This window comes from Lepisosteus platostomus, chromosome 13, assembly GCF_059453375.1.
Source record: "Lepisosteus platostomus isolate fLepPlt1 chromosome 13, fLepPlt1.hap1, whole genome shotgun sequence".
Taxonomy (NCBI): domain Eukaryota; kingdom Metazoa; phylum Chordata; class Actinopteri; order Semionotiformes; family Lepisosteidae; genus Lepisosteus; species Lepisosteus platostomus.
In genome coordinates, this window is record NC_142623.1 from 30737653 (window position 1) to 30755430 (window position 17778).

At 43.6% G+C, this 17778-nt stretch overlaps 1 protein-coding gene across 4 annotated transcripts in view; it reads left to right on the top strand.

Moving 5' to 3' along the window:
* Positions 1-17778, top strand: part of LOC148650370 (serine/threonine-protein phosphatase 2A 55 kDa regulatory subunit B beta isoform) — a 104421-nt gene that overhangs the window by 41264 nt on the left and 45379 nt on the right. The window contains exon 1 of one of the 4 annotated variants that reach the window (XM_088604103.1): positions 9524-10233. The exons of the other annotated variants lie outside the window; for them this stretch is intronic. Coding sequence (XP_088460229.1) covers positions 10164-10233 — 70 coding nt within the window. The 5' untranslated portion in view covers positions 9524-10163. Of the gene's footprint in view, positions 1-9523; positions 10234-17778 lie in introns of those variants that run through there. 4 annotated transcript variants of the gene reach the window in all.

Genomic DNA, 17778 nt, shown 5'->3' on the forward strand with positions numbered 1-17778 from the left:
TAGTTTACCAACTATGTCATATTCTACTGTAGATCATTGACATATATTAGGGAAAGCAGTGGTCCTAGAACAGATCCCTGTGGTACTCCACTTATTATATCATCCCACTTTGAACATTCACTCCTGATCTGTTTTCCTTTTATTGACCAATATCCAGTCTAAATACAATCATTTCTTTGAATCCCTACCACAACTAACCACCTGTGAATTGATAATCGTTTATGAGGACCTTATCAAAAACCTTCTGAAAATAAAACTGTACCATATTGTTTAGTTCTAATAGTTATTTCCATAGCCTTACATGTAAATGACATCTGACTTTTTTTACCTATAATTATTCGTGTCAGTTTTGTTTCCCTTCTAATGGATGGGCAGTGCATTGGCAATTCTCCAGCCCCTAGGTACAAGCCCTGTCTTAGGCGACTGTTGGAAAAGATGCATCAGTGGTTTCTGAATAACCTCACTGAAGCCATTGGCATAACTCTTCCAGTCCACACATGCATCCAGTCTGTGCCACAGAATTGAGGTAACCAAACCTATGTCCTGCCTCTATAAGAGAATTAAGTTAAAGACCACTCCCAACTCAATAGTCGGTCATTAACACAATAATGGATTCCATCCCAGGTCTCTCAGGCTACCTCTTGCCTACCTAATACCCCAGATACTGAAACACTTTCTGATTCCTTTGATGTCTCATAGCAGGTCAGGAGATCTGCTCTCCCTCCATTCCCCCAGCAGAAAAGCATTACTCATAAGCCAGTACACTTTAACTGAAGACACCCTTCATGAAAGCTTAAGACCTTAAATTACTGCTCACTTTAACAGGTTTTGGAGTCGCATGCGGGAGAGATGAGCCAGTTAAATGTGTCCTTAACTTATGCAGAAAGGGTCAAACTGACAATGAATCAAGTCTTCTGAAAGAGGTCAATCCCCAGGTCTGAAAAGGAGCCCACCACTGATTTGAATGTTTAAGCAAACACAACTATGGGTAATGGAATGAGAAGAAAATAATTCAAAAGGGCGACCCCTCGCTCAATTGCTCACATTACAGACAGGCATGGTCACTGACAGAAGGAGCAGACAGCGCCTTTTGCCTCGCATTGCTATGTCTTTGTGCTTTCGTGCTGCCTTCAAAATGAATTTTGCTTTTGACAAATGGCTGGGATGATTTCTCTTAAGTTTCCTGCATCCCTATGAGTCTCTGTCGGATCATATAACAAATGAGTGGATCACCGGAGCTCATGGAACAGACCGACTCAAACGATATCGGCACCACAGGGCCAGATGTGTCAAGTCGGATGCTGTTATTTGACTGTGCACCATCGGCGCTTTGTCCTGCAGTTTCTGGGCTGCGGGTGTATTTAAAAGGTTAGGTCAGGTCTGTGCCTGGTCGGGTTGTTCATTCCTAGATTTGTGTTCTTTATCATGGCACCAGATGGCAGAGTGCCATCCTGTCTGTCCACTAAATCCTATTTCTTGTAAATGCAATTAGAGCATTTATTTCAGAGGTTTGTTGTTCAGGTGGCACGGGGCCTTAATCCATTTTGAGAAATGCAGGAACTTTACCAACACTAGTGTAGTAAATAGAATGTGAATCCAATGACTGTGATGATCTTAATACTATGTAAACAATGTAATTGAAAGTGGGTCATAGTAACGCAATCACTCAAGATGAAAAGAATACTAATATACACCATATTAAAACCAGAAAATAAGACTAGAGACAGACAAATAGAATCAACAGTAAGAAAATCCAGCACTGGGAGTAGGAAGCACCTTGTCAGCTGAGTTCTCACCATGTGGGACTACCTTCAAGGCTTGTTTCTATTTTATTATTCAAGAAACAGCTAGATTATCAATTCGCTAAGCTCCCAGAAACTTCATATGGTAGGTTTTCCCCTGAAACAACCTGACCTGCATTCTTTTGAATGAATATCTATATTGATTGACCAAAATATCGGCATTAGGCCATTGTGGCGTGCTTTGAAATTACAGTGGAAAGTCGATCTGTGATGTAAGCTTCTTCTCCATGACGTCTGTGAAACAGCAGCTAGGTGGCCTGCTAACACCTGGGTCATCCCTGGTCTTCGGTGCCTGTGGTGGGGTCAACTGGAGGCATTCTTGTTCTTCTTAAAGACTAATCATCATGAACAAAACGCAGGGCTGGATAAACAACACATCCTGCCAGCGCACGATGTGACATGTAACATAGCAATCAGCAGGATCTTCTTCTTCCTGAGCTGTCAAATTGGCAAATGTGCCCTGCCCTGCTTAGTTCTTTAAGCAGAACAAAGGTGCCCATACATAGTGAGCTAGTCATTAAAGAAGGGGTCTTGTGTTCTGCTAAAGGGCATGCAGGCCAGGCAGCAAGGCTAGGAATTCCAGAAGCATTCCTGATCCCTGTGCTCTGTGTGAAGGGAATATTCTGGAAGTGACTTTGGAATCAGACCATTGCCACCTGGAAAAGACTCCCACTGTGCAGGATGGATCGGGTAAGCAGGCAAGACTTGAGGCTTCTTCACAGCATGTGGCCTGTGCTAACGTTTGTAAAACTGGCTTTTTAATGGGGTACTGAAAATATTTGTCTGCTTTCTTTGAGATTGAACCTACTAATTAAACACATTGCATAATTCACCCGTTAGATCTTGCCTGTCTAAATGTTATCACACAAACTCTGCTGTGCAAGTCTTCAATACCATAAACGGACACAAACAGGAATTACAGCGCAAGCGTGTTATGACCATCAACAATTTACTCAGAGCCTCCATCAGTGTTTTTTGCTCTAGCACACCAGACTGGCAGTGTTAAACCTCCCAAACCAGAATGATCAAATCTTTTGGTGAGGAATCCAAACATTTATCCACCTTCACCATGCAGTAGTGTTATTATAACAACTTTGTTATTAATACAGATTAGTTTGAGTGAAAAGAAACATTTATCTTGGAAATCAGTCCTCAAAAACATAATCTCAACAACACAGGTTGTTACGACACAGCTAGTCAAATCATAGTTACTAATCAGATTTAATCGTCAGGCTGTTCCTCTTCATTATCGTCATAACGCTTTTACGGAGACTACTATTCTGCTACAAATCCAGATTCAACAGGACTATCAGTTAATTTAAAACGTTAGTCTCCAAACTATCAGTAAATGATAGTTGTAGAATTTGTATGTCTGTATACTGTAAAAAATGAAGAACATGGAGTACAAAGAACAGAACATTACAGAATGACTTTCGCACAGCCATAATTGCCTGAAACGCCTCTGATGGTTAATCTCCATTTGTGAATTGCAATGCAGGGAACTCTGACATACTGTGATCAGGTAATATTACACATTACCTCTTCACCCCTAGCAACCGCTATCTAATGATTTGTTTCAAAGCTGTGTGCATCTTTTTCTTCTTTCTCACTAGTGCTCACTCTAGTTTTTTTTGGTTTTTTTTGCTTTTCTGAGTCATGCAATTATTGTAAATCACAGTGTATAATTGTGTGTGACCTGAAATGCCACTGTAGTGTAATTAATGTTCCTGTGTTTTGTGCATCTATAGATCTGCAGTTTTAACTCATGCAGCCAGAAAATTGTTCTCACTGAATGGCAGATTGTAGAGGCACTCAAAGCCTGCTCGAGCTTGAAAAGGAGATCCCCATGAAACACCTACACAAGGTGTGTATGAGGAATAGTGACTCAACAGTATTCAGTATTACTTCATATTCAATCACCATTTGAAATGTTGTATTTCAAAGCCGGATTTCAATCAAATTTACAAATCTGAGATGGAGGGGAAAGAGGAGCTTGGGGGAGGAGTTTTAATTAAAACATTCTCATTGATCTTGGGGCCTGGGCTCTTCTCTGTCTTTTTCCTTTCGTTTTAATTACGTCCTAAATTTGGGATCCCTCCAGATCGCTTTCTGTCCTAGTGTAACCATCCCCCAGGGTTATTATTGACTTTAAATATCACACATTTCAGACTCATCATTAAAGCTGCAGTATGTATGTATGTGTGTGTGGGGGGGCAGCTGGTGGCTTCAACAGTTCGGTCATGGTGACAATACTGCCAGGGTTTATGGGTTTGATCTCGCCGCCTTCATTGCCTGGATGGGCAGTGACCAGTGGTTCTCTCCCCTTCAGCTTGAAACCTTGTGTTTTGACAAAAAAATAACCGTGAGACACCCGCAGTGCAATGGTCGTTCTCCTGTTTGCGTGCATCATAACTCGCGCGCGGCTGTCCCAGTCCCCGGTGTGTGCGGTTGAAGAGTGTCCCGACTGTGCATCGCCGTCTGTGGGAATTCATGGACATTGTCCTGGCATGGCTCGGTGTTTCATCACCCAAGCCCAGTTGAATGATCTCATGGTTGATTAGCTTGGTCAGACATTCAATCGATCTGGGTCTCAATTGCTGTTGGATTTAATGTTTAGATACGTAGGTTAGATACTGGACCTGGGGGGCTATCTGCATGGGGTTTGTATGTTCACCCCATGTTTGCATGAGTTCCCTCCCCCAGGCCAAAGACATCCTGGTAGGTTTATTGGCTTCTGAGAAAACTGGCCCTGGTGTGAGTGTGTGTGACAGTGTCTGTCCTGTGATGGACTGGCGTCCCCTCCAGGGTGTACCCCACCTCGCTCCTGTTTCTTGCCCTCATAGGCTCTGGCTCCCCTCCGTGAACCTGAATTGGAAGAAGAGGTTAGAAAATGGATGGATGGATTAGTGAATGTGGTGCATGCTTGCCAATCACGCACACTTGCTATTTCACAGCCTGGCTCACACATTGGCGTGAGTGGACATGAGGGTGATGTAGCACTGCTGTGGTTCTTTTGTGCATCTCTTCCTTGTGCCACAGCAGCAGTGCTCTAGGAGCCTATTGATTACGTCTTGATTAGCCGTCAATTCACAGGCGCAGGTCTGGTGCTCCTCTGTGTGGTGCATGGGCTTCAGCACAGTTTTCACAAAGTTAGCATATGAAACACAAAGTTTTCATTTCTTGGCCCACTGTGGGGATATTTGGGCTAACTGCAGACCCTGGTGTAAGCATTTCACATCACACTGAGTGTGTGAATAAAGCTCCGAAAAGAAAAAAATCTATTTGTGTTCATGAAGAATCCAAAAGGCTTCATGTGCATTGTACGAAGGGGAAGAAAGTGTCAGCTGTCAAGAACGTCTTTTTCCTGGGCCATTCCTGATTAAATCATTGCAGAAGCAGGTGATTCATTTTTCATGTGCCCTTTTGATCATCCTTGCTAAAATCGTACCATAAGCCACAAATAGAAAATCTTATTTTAGCTTGCAGGCAACTGAGCTGGCAGATCACAACACCATACATCAGAAACCATAGAACGAAAAGAGCAAAAGAAGGGTTTCATCTTTCTAAGCAGGAAACTATTAAAATGATCGTGTATCATCTCTCCATACATTTTCAAATCGTTAAGGAGCTGGAGCCTATCCCGGCACAAAACAGGTGCAAGTTGGGGCTACACCCTGGACAGTACGCCAGTCCAGTGCAGAGCACACGCAGACACACACCCACTCACACCAGGGCCAATTTTCACATATCCAGGGAGAATATAAAAACTACACAGTTAGCATCCCAGGTGTGAAATTAAAACCAGGGCCCCAGTGGGAACCACTGTACCACTGTGCTGACTGGGTACAAGTATATTCATCTCAAATAAAGTAAAGCCACAGAGTCGCAGTGTTTTGAGATTGTGATCTAGTGATCTTAGGAAGTATAAATCCTTGTATAAAATCTACCGTTCATCCTTTTTTTAACTGCTACATTCAAACTCAGGGCAGTTGGGAAGATGGAGCCTATCTCGGCAAACAATGGGCTCTTATGGCAGGACACACCGTGGGTGGGATGCCAGTCCATCACAGGGCACACACACACACTCAAACCAGAGCCAATTTTTTCCAGAAGTCAGTGAACATGGGGAGAACATACAAACTCCACACAGATAGAACCCCAGAAACTGAACCCAGGAGTAGCTGGGAGGCACAAATACTAACCACTGTTCCTCCCTTATAATGCATCATATTCAATTAAATGCATTTTACAAGACAGAAGGTGCACTTAGGGTGCAGATTTCTATTCAGATGAAAGTTTTATTTTCATTTTTTTTCTAAAATACTTAGAGCCGCGAAAAAATTAAGGACGTGAAAAAATCTCCATCTCTGCTCAGGGCTGCAGAATATTGGGTTCCTTTAAACCATCAGTGAAATACTTTCTTTTTAGCCTGGGAACATACCTGGCTGCATGTTCTTGGACCAGTTCTGCAGCAGCAGCATTTAGTTTGTGACAAGACTGTGAAAATTGAACACTGTACAGTATTTTAAATGGGGTTTGATTCTGTGTTGCTACCAATAGATGAATTCTGCTTCACCCGGAGGTTTGTGCGAGGAAAAGTTGGCTCTGTGGCTAAGGATCTGTGCCTGTGGCTGGAAGGTTGCTGGTTCAAATCCCACGGCTGGCAGAGGAATTCTACTCTGGTGGGCCCCTGAGCAGGGCTCTTAACCCCAACTGCTCCAGCAGTGCCATATGAAATGGCTGACCCTGGGCTCCGACCCCCAAGCTTCTCTTTCCCTGTCCGTGTGCCTGTGTGGCTCATGGAGAGCAAGCTGGAGTATGTGAAAAGACAAATTCCTAATGCAAGAATTTGTATATGGCCAATAAAATGATCTTATCTTATCTTCTTATCTATTAATATATAATTGGGGTGTAATATGTATATGTATAATCCACATCTGAAGAAGGCTCAAGAGCCGAAATGTCATGTTTCTTTTCTTTTCCTTTCAGCTGGGAATAAACCTTTACTTGTTCCTTTGATTAATACATTGTATTATTATATACAATTATGCCTTGCTTGAAATTCTACTCGGCACTCCCCGCCTGCTTCTGTTCCTCACACAAACCTCCAGGTGAAGCCGAATTCATCTCTTGGTAGCAACACGGAAGTAACTTTCTTGATTTTTTTTTAAATCCTTTGCACTTCTAAGAAATCACAATTTTAACAATTGGTCAATCACAATTTTAACAATTGGTCAAACACCAGAGATGACAGAATATGATGGGGGCTTCTCTACTTTCCATGGTGCTCTATCTTCCAAAGCCAGCAGACTCGAGACTCCCAATCCCTGACCAGAAAAATGTGCAAGATCTCTGACACACAGCAGTGCGGCTGTGACATTTGTGGGGCCGACACTCTCTGCCTGAACTCTCCGCTAACTTGCGGATATTTACAGTTTCTTGATCGGCTGAATCAATGTTAAACAGATTTGGGAATATAAGTAAATCCTAATTAACGGCACTATAAACTATGTGAATCGGTGTGTTATTAATCGGTGTGGGCGGAGCGGTGGCCCTGTGGCTAAGGATCTGCACCTGCAGCTGGAAGGTTGCTGGTTCAAATCCTGCAGCCGGCAGAGGAATCCTACTCTGTTGGGCCCCTGAGCAAGGCACTTAACCCCAGCCGCTCCAGGGGCGCTGTATAAATGGCTAACCCTGCGCTCTGACCCCAAGCTTCTCTCTTCCCACCTGTGTGTCTCGTGGAGAGCAAGCTTGGGTATGTGAAAAGACAAATTCCTAATGCATGAAATTGTAAATGGCCAATAAAGTGATCTTATCTTATTAATTCAAATGCTGTGTTGGCAACTATCTCAATTTAAGGTATTCTACTAAAGAATGAACATTGGTGTTAAAGAGCCATCTTAAGCAGGCATTTTTGACATTAGACATTGTAGTATTTTAGAATAGCAGACCTCAGGCGTTTATGGTTTTAGGTGTATCATACTTGTGCTGGCTTTCCCACTTAGCAGAGCTCCCTGGCAGTAATTTTAAGGGAAAAGATCGAGTCAACACTGGTCTCAGCTACTGTAGGTGGCCTGGTGAGCACTGTGAGTTCTTTCTCTCTGTAGAGAATTTCATCCAGCAGTGGGATTGAATATGGCTGAAATTAGTTTTAATGTTGATGCTTTGAAGGATAATTATTTGAAAAAGAGTAAATTACGTGCCTTACTGTGTACAACACTGTATATTTTCTTCCCTGCACTCATGCTAATGCAGAAAACCTGTGGAAATGATGCTCTAAATATGGAATATTAAATATTCCAAGATTTCAAGTGTAGTTCTGAACTGACATTTACAATTGTAACTAGAATCAGACATTAATAATACTTTAAAATAGAAAGCCAGTAGCCCCTTTATATGTGAAAATGGACTAAAAGGTAGAGATTAAATTAGGAAACACGAGTCTGGGTTTTAACATTGCACTTTCTAATAGGGGGCATTTTCTGACTTCAGCGGCTCTGACAAAATCAAAACATGTTTAATTTCCCCTTCCTGTCATTTATTCAACAGTTTCCACAGGGATTTATTATAGTCCATTGTTCAACCTCTTGTTGGAATGCACGAATATAGACAGCTTTTTTGTCATTCAATTTAAATAATAATCAAGCTAGTTTAAAAAAACCCTTTGCGACGAAGAGACGTTCAAGGGATTTGGGACTGCGGAGTGTTTTTCATTAGGCTCAGCTAAAGAACGGAAGACGTGTAAATAGACATTTACTTAAGGTATGGCCATGCACGAGTGCCTCACATTATGGGCAGTACAGATAATGCCTTAAATTTATTCTAATTGACATACAGGATCAGTGAGGTGTAAAATGGCTTGTATTGGGAAGAGTGCTTTAACACGGTTCATCAGGGCTGCTGCCTCAGTCATCACAGCCAGCTGACACACGACCTCACGGGGGATTTCGTCTGCAAATGGGCTCGTGCTCCAGCTGTCTCGTGCTTTTAAGAAACACACCTTTATTTCACTTCGACCGTGAGAAGCCGCTGCGCCGTGGGGTGAAAGCCGCGAGTGGCACCGGACGAACACGCCTGCGCAAGAAGTACAGAATACTGGGAGGTGACCCTTGCGGGAATTCTGATGTAAATCCGCATGTCAGAATTTGATCTTTAATAAACTAAACTTCCGGCTCATGTAGAATTCCACAAGCGCTTATAAGCGGCGACGGAATTCAGGAAGAAAAAGGGATCACTTTTTATTTTATTTTAGGAAATGAGAGTGGAGAGTGCACACACAGGTTAACACGTGGTAACTTCTCACTGTATTGATATGTATTGTATTATTATCATTGCATCATTCGTTACACTCTTGCTGTGTTGTCTGTGTTAAACTGCTGTTGCACTGAAGTTTCCCTCACGGGATCAATCAAGTATCTATCTAAACACGCCACCCAACAGTTTAAAAACAAATACACGCGAGGTTATGTAGAAATTCTCTCTTCCCCCCCTCCCACGCCTTTAGTGTGGTAAACCTGGAATACTGATAACCCGGTGAATAGTGGTGTCTATCGCCACTTCAACTTCAATTCCCGGTGTAAGACGCTCCGAGTCCCGCCCGCCGCTCTGCAGCGAAGCCCAGAGCAGAGCCTGCCAGGGCCGCTCGCGCGTGCTGCCCTGACGCTGACGCAGCTGCAGGGGCGGGGCCTGCTCCAATGCAGCAGACGGCTGGAGCGGCAGGCAGGTTCATGCAGCACTCAGCTGGGCGACAAGCCGACACACGGGGCTACAGCGCAGAGCGGCAGAGCTACCGGGAGGGGAACTGAACAGCGCTAGGAGATGCCAGCGACTGACTGACGCATAATCCCGACCCCCCCCCCCCCTCCTCTAACTAGAAAATCCTGGCAAAACCCAAATCTTCAGTTAAGAAGATTTATAGTGGATCGCCTGCAGTGGCGCAGACTTGTGGTGATCTTTATTTTAATGGGTGTTTCTTCTAATAGGCGTTTTACATTTGTTTTTGGAAACCAAGAGGACCTTGATGATTGATTTTTGGCCCCCTTACCCCGTTGGCGTAGCACTGCACTGCTGTTAAAAATAAACGTTATTTCATTCAGCAATACAGTCAATGGGCATCGGCGCGTCATCTCTTGCGAGTTCTGTGACTAGACTGGAGGTGCTGTGCGATTCCAGCTGAGAATCCCACCGGGCTGTCGGGGCAAGACGAATTGTCACCGCTATTTTGTTTTTATTTCAAGCCGAAAAAAGGATCGTGTCATGACGACGTACCTGCAGCTCTGCCGGACCCTCTGCTGAGGCAACCGATGAGGATCATGGATACTTGTGTATCTGCTTTAGGATTCCAAAGTAACCGTTTTATAAATGGAGGAAGACATTGACACCCGTAAAATCAACAACAGTTTTCTCCGCGACCACAACTATGCAACAGAAGGTAATTTTAATCAGATATGTATATAAATCTGAGTCTCTGAAATAATATTATACACATAAATATGCATGACCGGTATTAACAGGCGATTACAAGTAATTCCTCTAGCGCATGTACAGTATAGAGCCAGGTTTAGACTGCTGACATAACAGTTCCGGTCCAAAATCTTCACTTAGCAACTCTGGTTGTTAGGCTGTTTGGTCGGCGAGAAGATTAAAATGTATTTCACAAGCTGTTAAAAGCTCTGTTACGTAGCGAGAAACATCGTTCCAGAATACTGTAATCTTGCTGTAGTCTCTTGCAGTTCGTCAAACCAGCGACAGCGGTCTCCTGTATATCCCACCAATGAAGGAATGAATGACTAAATTAATCCCTGTCGCGAATTCTCTGGAATTTCAATAATAACCACAGAAAAAAAAATAAAGCATGAGCTGCAACTTTTAAGAATCAAGATTTTGGATTTATACTGTTCTCCTTCATTGGAAAAAGCTTTAATGTTATACTTGTAGTACCGCAGGACGCCTGGGGGGGATAATTTACGTGGTTCAAAGGTCTTGTTAATTAGGTGAGTGGTGGTGCCGTTTTAGACTGTGCTAGCATATTGCTTTCATTTTAGGACATAAACGAGTTTAGGTTGAGAACACTGTGGATTTAGGAGTTCCAGGTTCGTGCGGTTTCCAGTAACTGCTTTGCGCGGCCCCGTGTTTCGATGGTGCGTGTTTGTGAAGGAGCTGTATTGAACTTCGCTTTACCCGGGAAACCAACAGTCCTCACTGTCTCCGGCTCCACACTGAACCTCCTCTCCTCGGGCGCTCTCTTCATTCGGATTAGGACAGTTTTCTCAAACCGTCCCTTTCCACGCAGAAGCACAAGGGAGATGGCAGTCTGGGGGAAGTTAGGAAGATATAACGTGCGGGAGCAGTCATGTCATGTGTCTAGATCCTTCTGGCGAATTCGTCGAGCCGGCCGGAACCTTTATTGCACGGAGAGCAAAAAACTCGACAGAACCCGAACCCGTTTCGACTGTAGATCAATTACAGGGGCTATCGTAACACCCCCCGCAGCGCTTGTTGTAATGCACAGAACTGACCCATTAGGTCTGGCTGTAATCATGTAGTTCATTTAAACCTTTATAATTCTAAGTAACTAAAGGGTACGTTTAGAAAAATGGACAAGAAAAATGGTCGTTTTGTCCACTCTTTTAAGGCCAGTGCTAGTGACAATTTTGACTATACACGAGCAAGTGGTGATTATTATTACCAATGTAATAATGTCAATGATGTTAGTTTAAATTCAATTTTCCGGCGTGGACACGCACGGTCCATGTATTTCAGTCTAGAGCGCAGCTTTGCCGTTATTGATCAATTTAAAACGGGGGAGATTAATTGAGCGCCAAGCCAGGTCAGATAATAGATTGCAAAGACGACTTCCAGTCCCGCAGCGGAGGTGAGGGAACTTCCCAGCAGACCAGCACTCCTCACCTGGGAGCGAAGCAGGCTGTGAAGAGATCGGCTTTTGAGGGTCATAGTTTAGGAAGTAGAACAGAGGCGAGCTTAAGCCAGACGCAGCAAAGCGCTTCTGGAAAAGTCAGATAGTCAAACAGGTGGGCTTGCAAGATACGGATGATTTTACTGCGTGACGACGGGAGCGTTTGAATTTTAACTCGTTGCGGTTTTTATGCACTCCCCGGAAATGAGATGGGGTACCTAAACGCCCTACTTAAGGATTTCACGCAGAGTCCCCTGACCTTTACAGTTTATCTGGGTTTTTTTTTTCATCCCTCCTGTCTTCCCTGTAATTGCGCTGGAAGCTTCGGGTTATTGATCGCGGCAGAGCAGAGCGTTGCTCGCAGCTGGAAGGAAGCTGACTGGCGAAACAGGCGGTCGGTTGATCCTTGCTCTTCGCCGAAGGACTCTGGGGAGTTTAGAGAAGGTCGTGTGTTCTGGCCATTATCGCCGGTCAGTAAATGTCAGCTGTGTGAATTGATGTGCGTGTGCTTAGTCGGTCTCAAAACTGCTACTGTTCTTTGTTTTAAAAATAAACACTGTAGCAAGAAATATATTTCTCCAAGTCTTCCCGGGGATCTGTGAAATGCAGGTTACCACTCTTGCGCAACCTGAATAACTGCTCTGCTTTGAGTGCCCCAGTTTGTTCTTTCGGCATTCATTATAGGAATATTAAAGGCGTAGTTTGTTCGCTGCTCTGGGTTACAGTCTCACAAGATGTGCAGTCTTACTGACACCTCTGCTTTCTGTGAAGCTTTGATTGAAGGTCCCATTTTAAAACGATGTCTCTCTGGCGCTTTCCTTTCTGTGGTCTGTCTGGGCACTGTTGCACTGAAGAGCTGAGGTTATTGCTAATTAGAGGTTATGGTAGGAGGCAGTGTTTGCCGAGTATGTAACACCTGTCCCTGATGCATGATGGTGAGGGCTGAATTCTGAACACTCTGCAGTTTTGTTGTGTATTTAAAGTACGTATTGAATGAGAGCTGGACGAAATGAGTGAAGAGCGTGTTTTAATCAAGACTGAATAGTGTGAGAGTTAGGATCTCTGGTAGTAGCTGGGATATTGGGATGTGAGGGATCTATACCTCCCTGGCTCGTGCTAGGACATCCGAAAGCATGTGCCCATTCTGGGCCAGCAAGGTGAAGCAGGAGACATTCCTCGTTGGGAAGTCGGAATCTCCTGTCTCCACAGCTGATCTCATTTACATGGTGTCTTCAGTGGCCCCTTGCTCCCCCAGTGTTTATTACAGGGCTGAGCTGCAGTAGTGCAGGCTGGCCTGCCCCTCCCCTGTCAGGGGGCATTCATCGCACCTCTGTGGCCTGAGCTCAGGCAGCTGCTGAGCTGTACTCCACCCTCTGCGCGTCTAATGGGAGTCAATGAGCTGCTGTCCGGACCCATGACACATTGAGAGAACCCCTTCTCTGTAGCAGGGAGACCCCCCTCCTCCACAGCAGGTGTCATCTTTTAGCACGGGAGAAATGCAGGGGGCAATAGTAGCAGTATCAATGCAACTACTACTAAATAATAATAATGACAATAATAATGATTAATTATTATTAATAATAATGATTATTATTATTGTTGTTGTTATAAATGCTTCCAGCCACTGATTCACTCTGCACTACTGAGCAGGTTAATGACCCAGGCTGATTCTAAGAGTGTCCAGTATGTTATGCAGAACCGATGTCCTGTTGCCACAGTGGTGATGTTGCACAGTCCACCCTCTTGTCTCTGTCAGTCTGTTCTTTTGGGTAGAGCCCACAGCACTGTCCAGGATGCAATGGCTCCTCTGTGAGAGAATCTATTTGAAATTCTGTAGAAAGGTGAAAAGCATAATGCAAAAATGCTGCTGGATGAGGAGTGTTGTCTAACAGCCTCGGTGTGGTATACAGCTCACTGGAAAAGGGCAGCAGAGCATTCATTAGGAGCCAGGGTTATAACTAAATAACCTTAGGCAGTAGAGTACAGTAGATCCATTTCTCTAGTGAGGCACTGGACAGATGCACTCGTGTTTTAAAAAATGATTAATAAAATATGACTCATGCATTTTTAAAAACATTTTTATGTGTCATTTTCTTCCGTTTTATCTCTGCTGCTCATTCCTGTTTTATTTGCTCTTTACTGCACTCGTAACATCTGTAGGCGTTGTTGACATAAGCGAAAAAGACACTTCTTCTCAAGTTCAGGACTCCACAACATCATCCTGTCAAGCCTGAATGGTTGTGGTTTTATCCGTTTGCCATACAAGAACACTGAACCTATACACTGACATGCAGTTTACAAACCAGCCCTACACAATACCCCTATTAAATTTGAGGAGATCATTTTTGATGGAGATGGGTTGTTCCACATTTTTAGACCTTTAAAATAGCACTGTGGTGCCTTGTACACTGCACCATACTGATTTGCAGGCTGCTTTTCGCCCAAGGAAGAGAGCACAGTGCAGGCTAGGTCCGACTCATTCTTGTCATCTCCGTCTTGCTCTGCTCATCCCTAGCAGGTGGAGCCCGAGGATTGATGGTGTTTAATTGCAAGCATATGGCGCTGCTTACTGTGGGATTTAGAGATGTAGTGCAGAAGACGGGAATGGTGTTGTTGCTCTGTGCTCAAGGTAGAAGCTCGTATCCCGGGAGCTCAGTGCGTCTCTTCCTTGCTTGAGCACAGTTTTCCCTCACCAAGAGTAAACCCGCAGCATCTGGATTGCAGATGGGCTGCCGATGTCCCTGTTTAAAGCTGATAACCTAAACCGGTCCAAATCCAATTCTGTGGTTTTCTCTCTTGCTGTTTCTTTTCATGCGTTTGTATCAGATCCGGGCTGTGTGAATTCAGTTTTAGTTTAGTGGCCAAAGACGAATGCATTTCCAACTCCGAGATCAAGAAAGGGTTGGTGTTTAGTTTAAGATCAAAATGAGGTTAAAAACTGTCTTATTGTCCTATTGACTGAATCCGTATATTGGAAGTAGAAGGGAAAAAATTACAAATGCATTTAGAAGAATATGTGCTTCTCTCATTCCCCAAGGTTTATAGCCCTGGAGAAGTGAAGGTGGTTATGGCCCACAGCTTTGACTTATTAATTTTAGAGATTTTCTTTAAATTCCAACAAAAGGGAAGATCGCAGGACAGTCCTCTGTTTGCAAGCACACACACAGTAACCTGTGACCTTTTAGTAAACCTCAGGGTTCCCTTTTTTATTCCGATCGCTCAGAACGGAAGGTGTCTCTTGCTTGCTTGCCCTTATTTTTCCCCACGATTGCCCCAGTGCGCACTACACCTCATGAATTTTTATAGTGTTTTATAAGAGCTGGGCCACAGTGGGGATTTTTTTCTTCCTGTTTAATATTTTTCAATTCACTAAACAGGGGCTGGGGAAGTTAATGTAATTGGTGGGGTCTGATTTCATGTACTAGCCTCTGTAGGCGTCATCTTTTTGTGCACTGAGATAATGGATTTTTTTCTCCAAAACCTAAATCTAGTTTTTCTGTCCTATACGCATAATAAGAATGCTTCTGGGCTGCTGCATTGCTGCAGAGCTATAGGAATGGCCAAGGGCTTGTTGTCAGAACTGCAGAACAGAGAGAAGCACTAGTGCAGACTGAATTGTGAGACCTCCTGACTTAAGATAAGATCACTTTATTGGCCATATACAATTTCTCAATTTGTCTTTTTGCATGCCCCAACTTGCTCTCCCTGAAACACACAGGCACACAGTCAGGGAGAGAAGCTTGAGGTCAGTTGGGGTTAAGGGCGTTGCTCAGGGGCCCAACGGAGTAGGATTCCTCTGCCGGCCGCGGGATACAAACCGGCAACCTTCCAGCCACAGGAGCAGATCCTTAGCCACAGAGACATTAACATGTCCTGTTACCAAATGGATTGAACCTCTATGGTGAATTATGGAAAGCCAAGTAAATGTGGTGTGATCCAGACTAGAAGATTTCAAAACCCACCCTATACTAAGAAGAGGATGGTGTACTGGAAAGACAAGAAAGTTTCCTATCTTTACTGCAGTACAAAATTTCCTGGAAAGGTAACTACTGTATATGCATTCAATTTAATTCAAATTAGTTTCTCTGCCTTTTGGCTAAGAACAAGTGTAATTTAAAATCTGTAATGGTGGGTTATTTTTTTACACAGACAAAGGATGAGTAATTTTACAGATAATTTGCTGACTGATGCAAAATGAGGAAAAAATGCCTCAATGTTGCAATATTGCAATTCTGTGTCCTACTTGTACACCTTAGTTTACTTTATATGAATATAAGGTTCACACGGGTGTTATCTCAAATTAAGTGCGCTTTAATGTTTCTATGTAAAGTACATGTGTTTAATGTGTTTAAATGCAAGAAAACAATTATAATATTTCGTCAGATGTCAAATGGATACATTTATCATGTGCAGAGAAAGTACAAGAATCAGCCTTTTAGTGTAGAAGGTGCATGAATCATTATGGCCTGCAGCTGAAAGAAAAATATTAATTCTAAAAAAGTTTTCTGTAACCCCTTGAATGAATGCATTAGATGATATTAGATTACACTATACATTTTTGGGGCTCTCTCAATGTTTTCTCTGTTTTTTTCCCCTCTTTGCGAATGATGAAGCTCAGTTGCTTTTGAACAGTAGAAGTAGTATTTATGCCCAGTGAACTGCATACAACTGAGGCTGCCAGCGAGCAGTTGCATTTCAGACTGCGTTTTTGTCTTGTGGGTCCAGTCAGAGTCCAGTTCTGCAATGAAGTCAGGGATACCAGCTGAAATGTATGTATTAAAGACCCTGATGCAGCTGTGCCTCTTTCTGTTTTCTTATAGATAAGGCAGCAATGAAGGAGAAAACTCAACAAATTAGGGAAAAAGAACATTTTGTGTGGCTATGAAGCAAAGTTAATCGGTTACAGTTAATCTTGTTCTTTTTTCTTGCCACGACCGTAAGGCACAGTGTGCCGTGCACAATTCGAACAAGTGATCATGTTCTGGGGAAATTCAGTTCAGATAACTTTATAAAAAAATACATCTATCCGTCTGCTTTATCCTGTATGGGATCACACTGGAGTTGGATCCTATCACAGCAAGCAACCGGCAAAAGGCAGGATATGCCCTGGATGGCACGCCAGTCCATTATAGGGGCACCCATAGAAACTGATACCAGGGCCAATTTTCCTAGAAGCCAATTAACCTACTAGTATGACCAGAGCACCTGGAGGAAACCTATGCAAACACAGGAAAAACATATACACCACACACAGACCGCAGTACAGGAATTAACCTCAGGGCCCCAGTACTGTGATGCAACAATGCTGAGCACTGTGCCACTGAACTGCCTAAACAAATACAATTTGTATGAAAGCCAAAAACAGGGCTCAAAATAGTCAGTTTAATATATTTAAGATTCCATGTGTTTTTCAGTTCCATGCCTTATTTCCTAATGGCCACTTTGTGTAGACATCCTCAGCTGATTTCTAGTGCCAGGATATGGTGTGTGCAAACAGTAAGCCACCTTCAACATTGGCATGGCATTAGTAACTCTGTAGCTCTGAGCCTGGTGGGGGGGGAGACAGGCTGTGAGAATACGTTAGATCCTGCTCTAATCACACACACAGTGGAAGAGCTAGACACCTCTCCCTGCAGAGTGACCCAGAAAGCTGATAACACTCAGCACCGCACAAAGGTCAAACTGTTGACATTTCATGTTTCACTTTGCATGCTGTCCAACTGTCGCAGTGCGCAGAAATGGGTGTCTCTGCTCATTGGGCCCTGAAGGATCGTTAGACTGCTTGTCAAGTTTTACACGACCTTTTCCCAGGATAGTTAGTGTTCCACTCCTTCGACCTTTTGCAGAAGAGCTGTTTACAACTTTCCTGTGTTTCGTCCTCCGGCTTGACAGTTGTCAGTGTGTCGGTTTGGCCAAGGGGACTCATTTGTGTCTGTGCCTGGGTGGGTTGTCTCCACTTTCAGCACCATTTTCGCTGCACTCAGTTGTTCTGCTCTGAATTCGGCTACGACCAGGGCGTGTGGAAGATCATTTGTTCAAGAAAGCTGTGCCATTGATCTA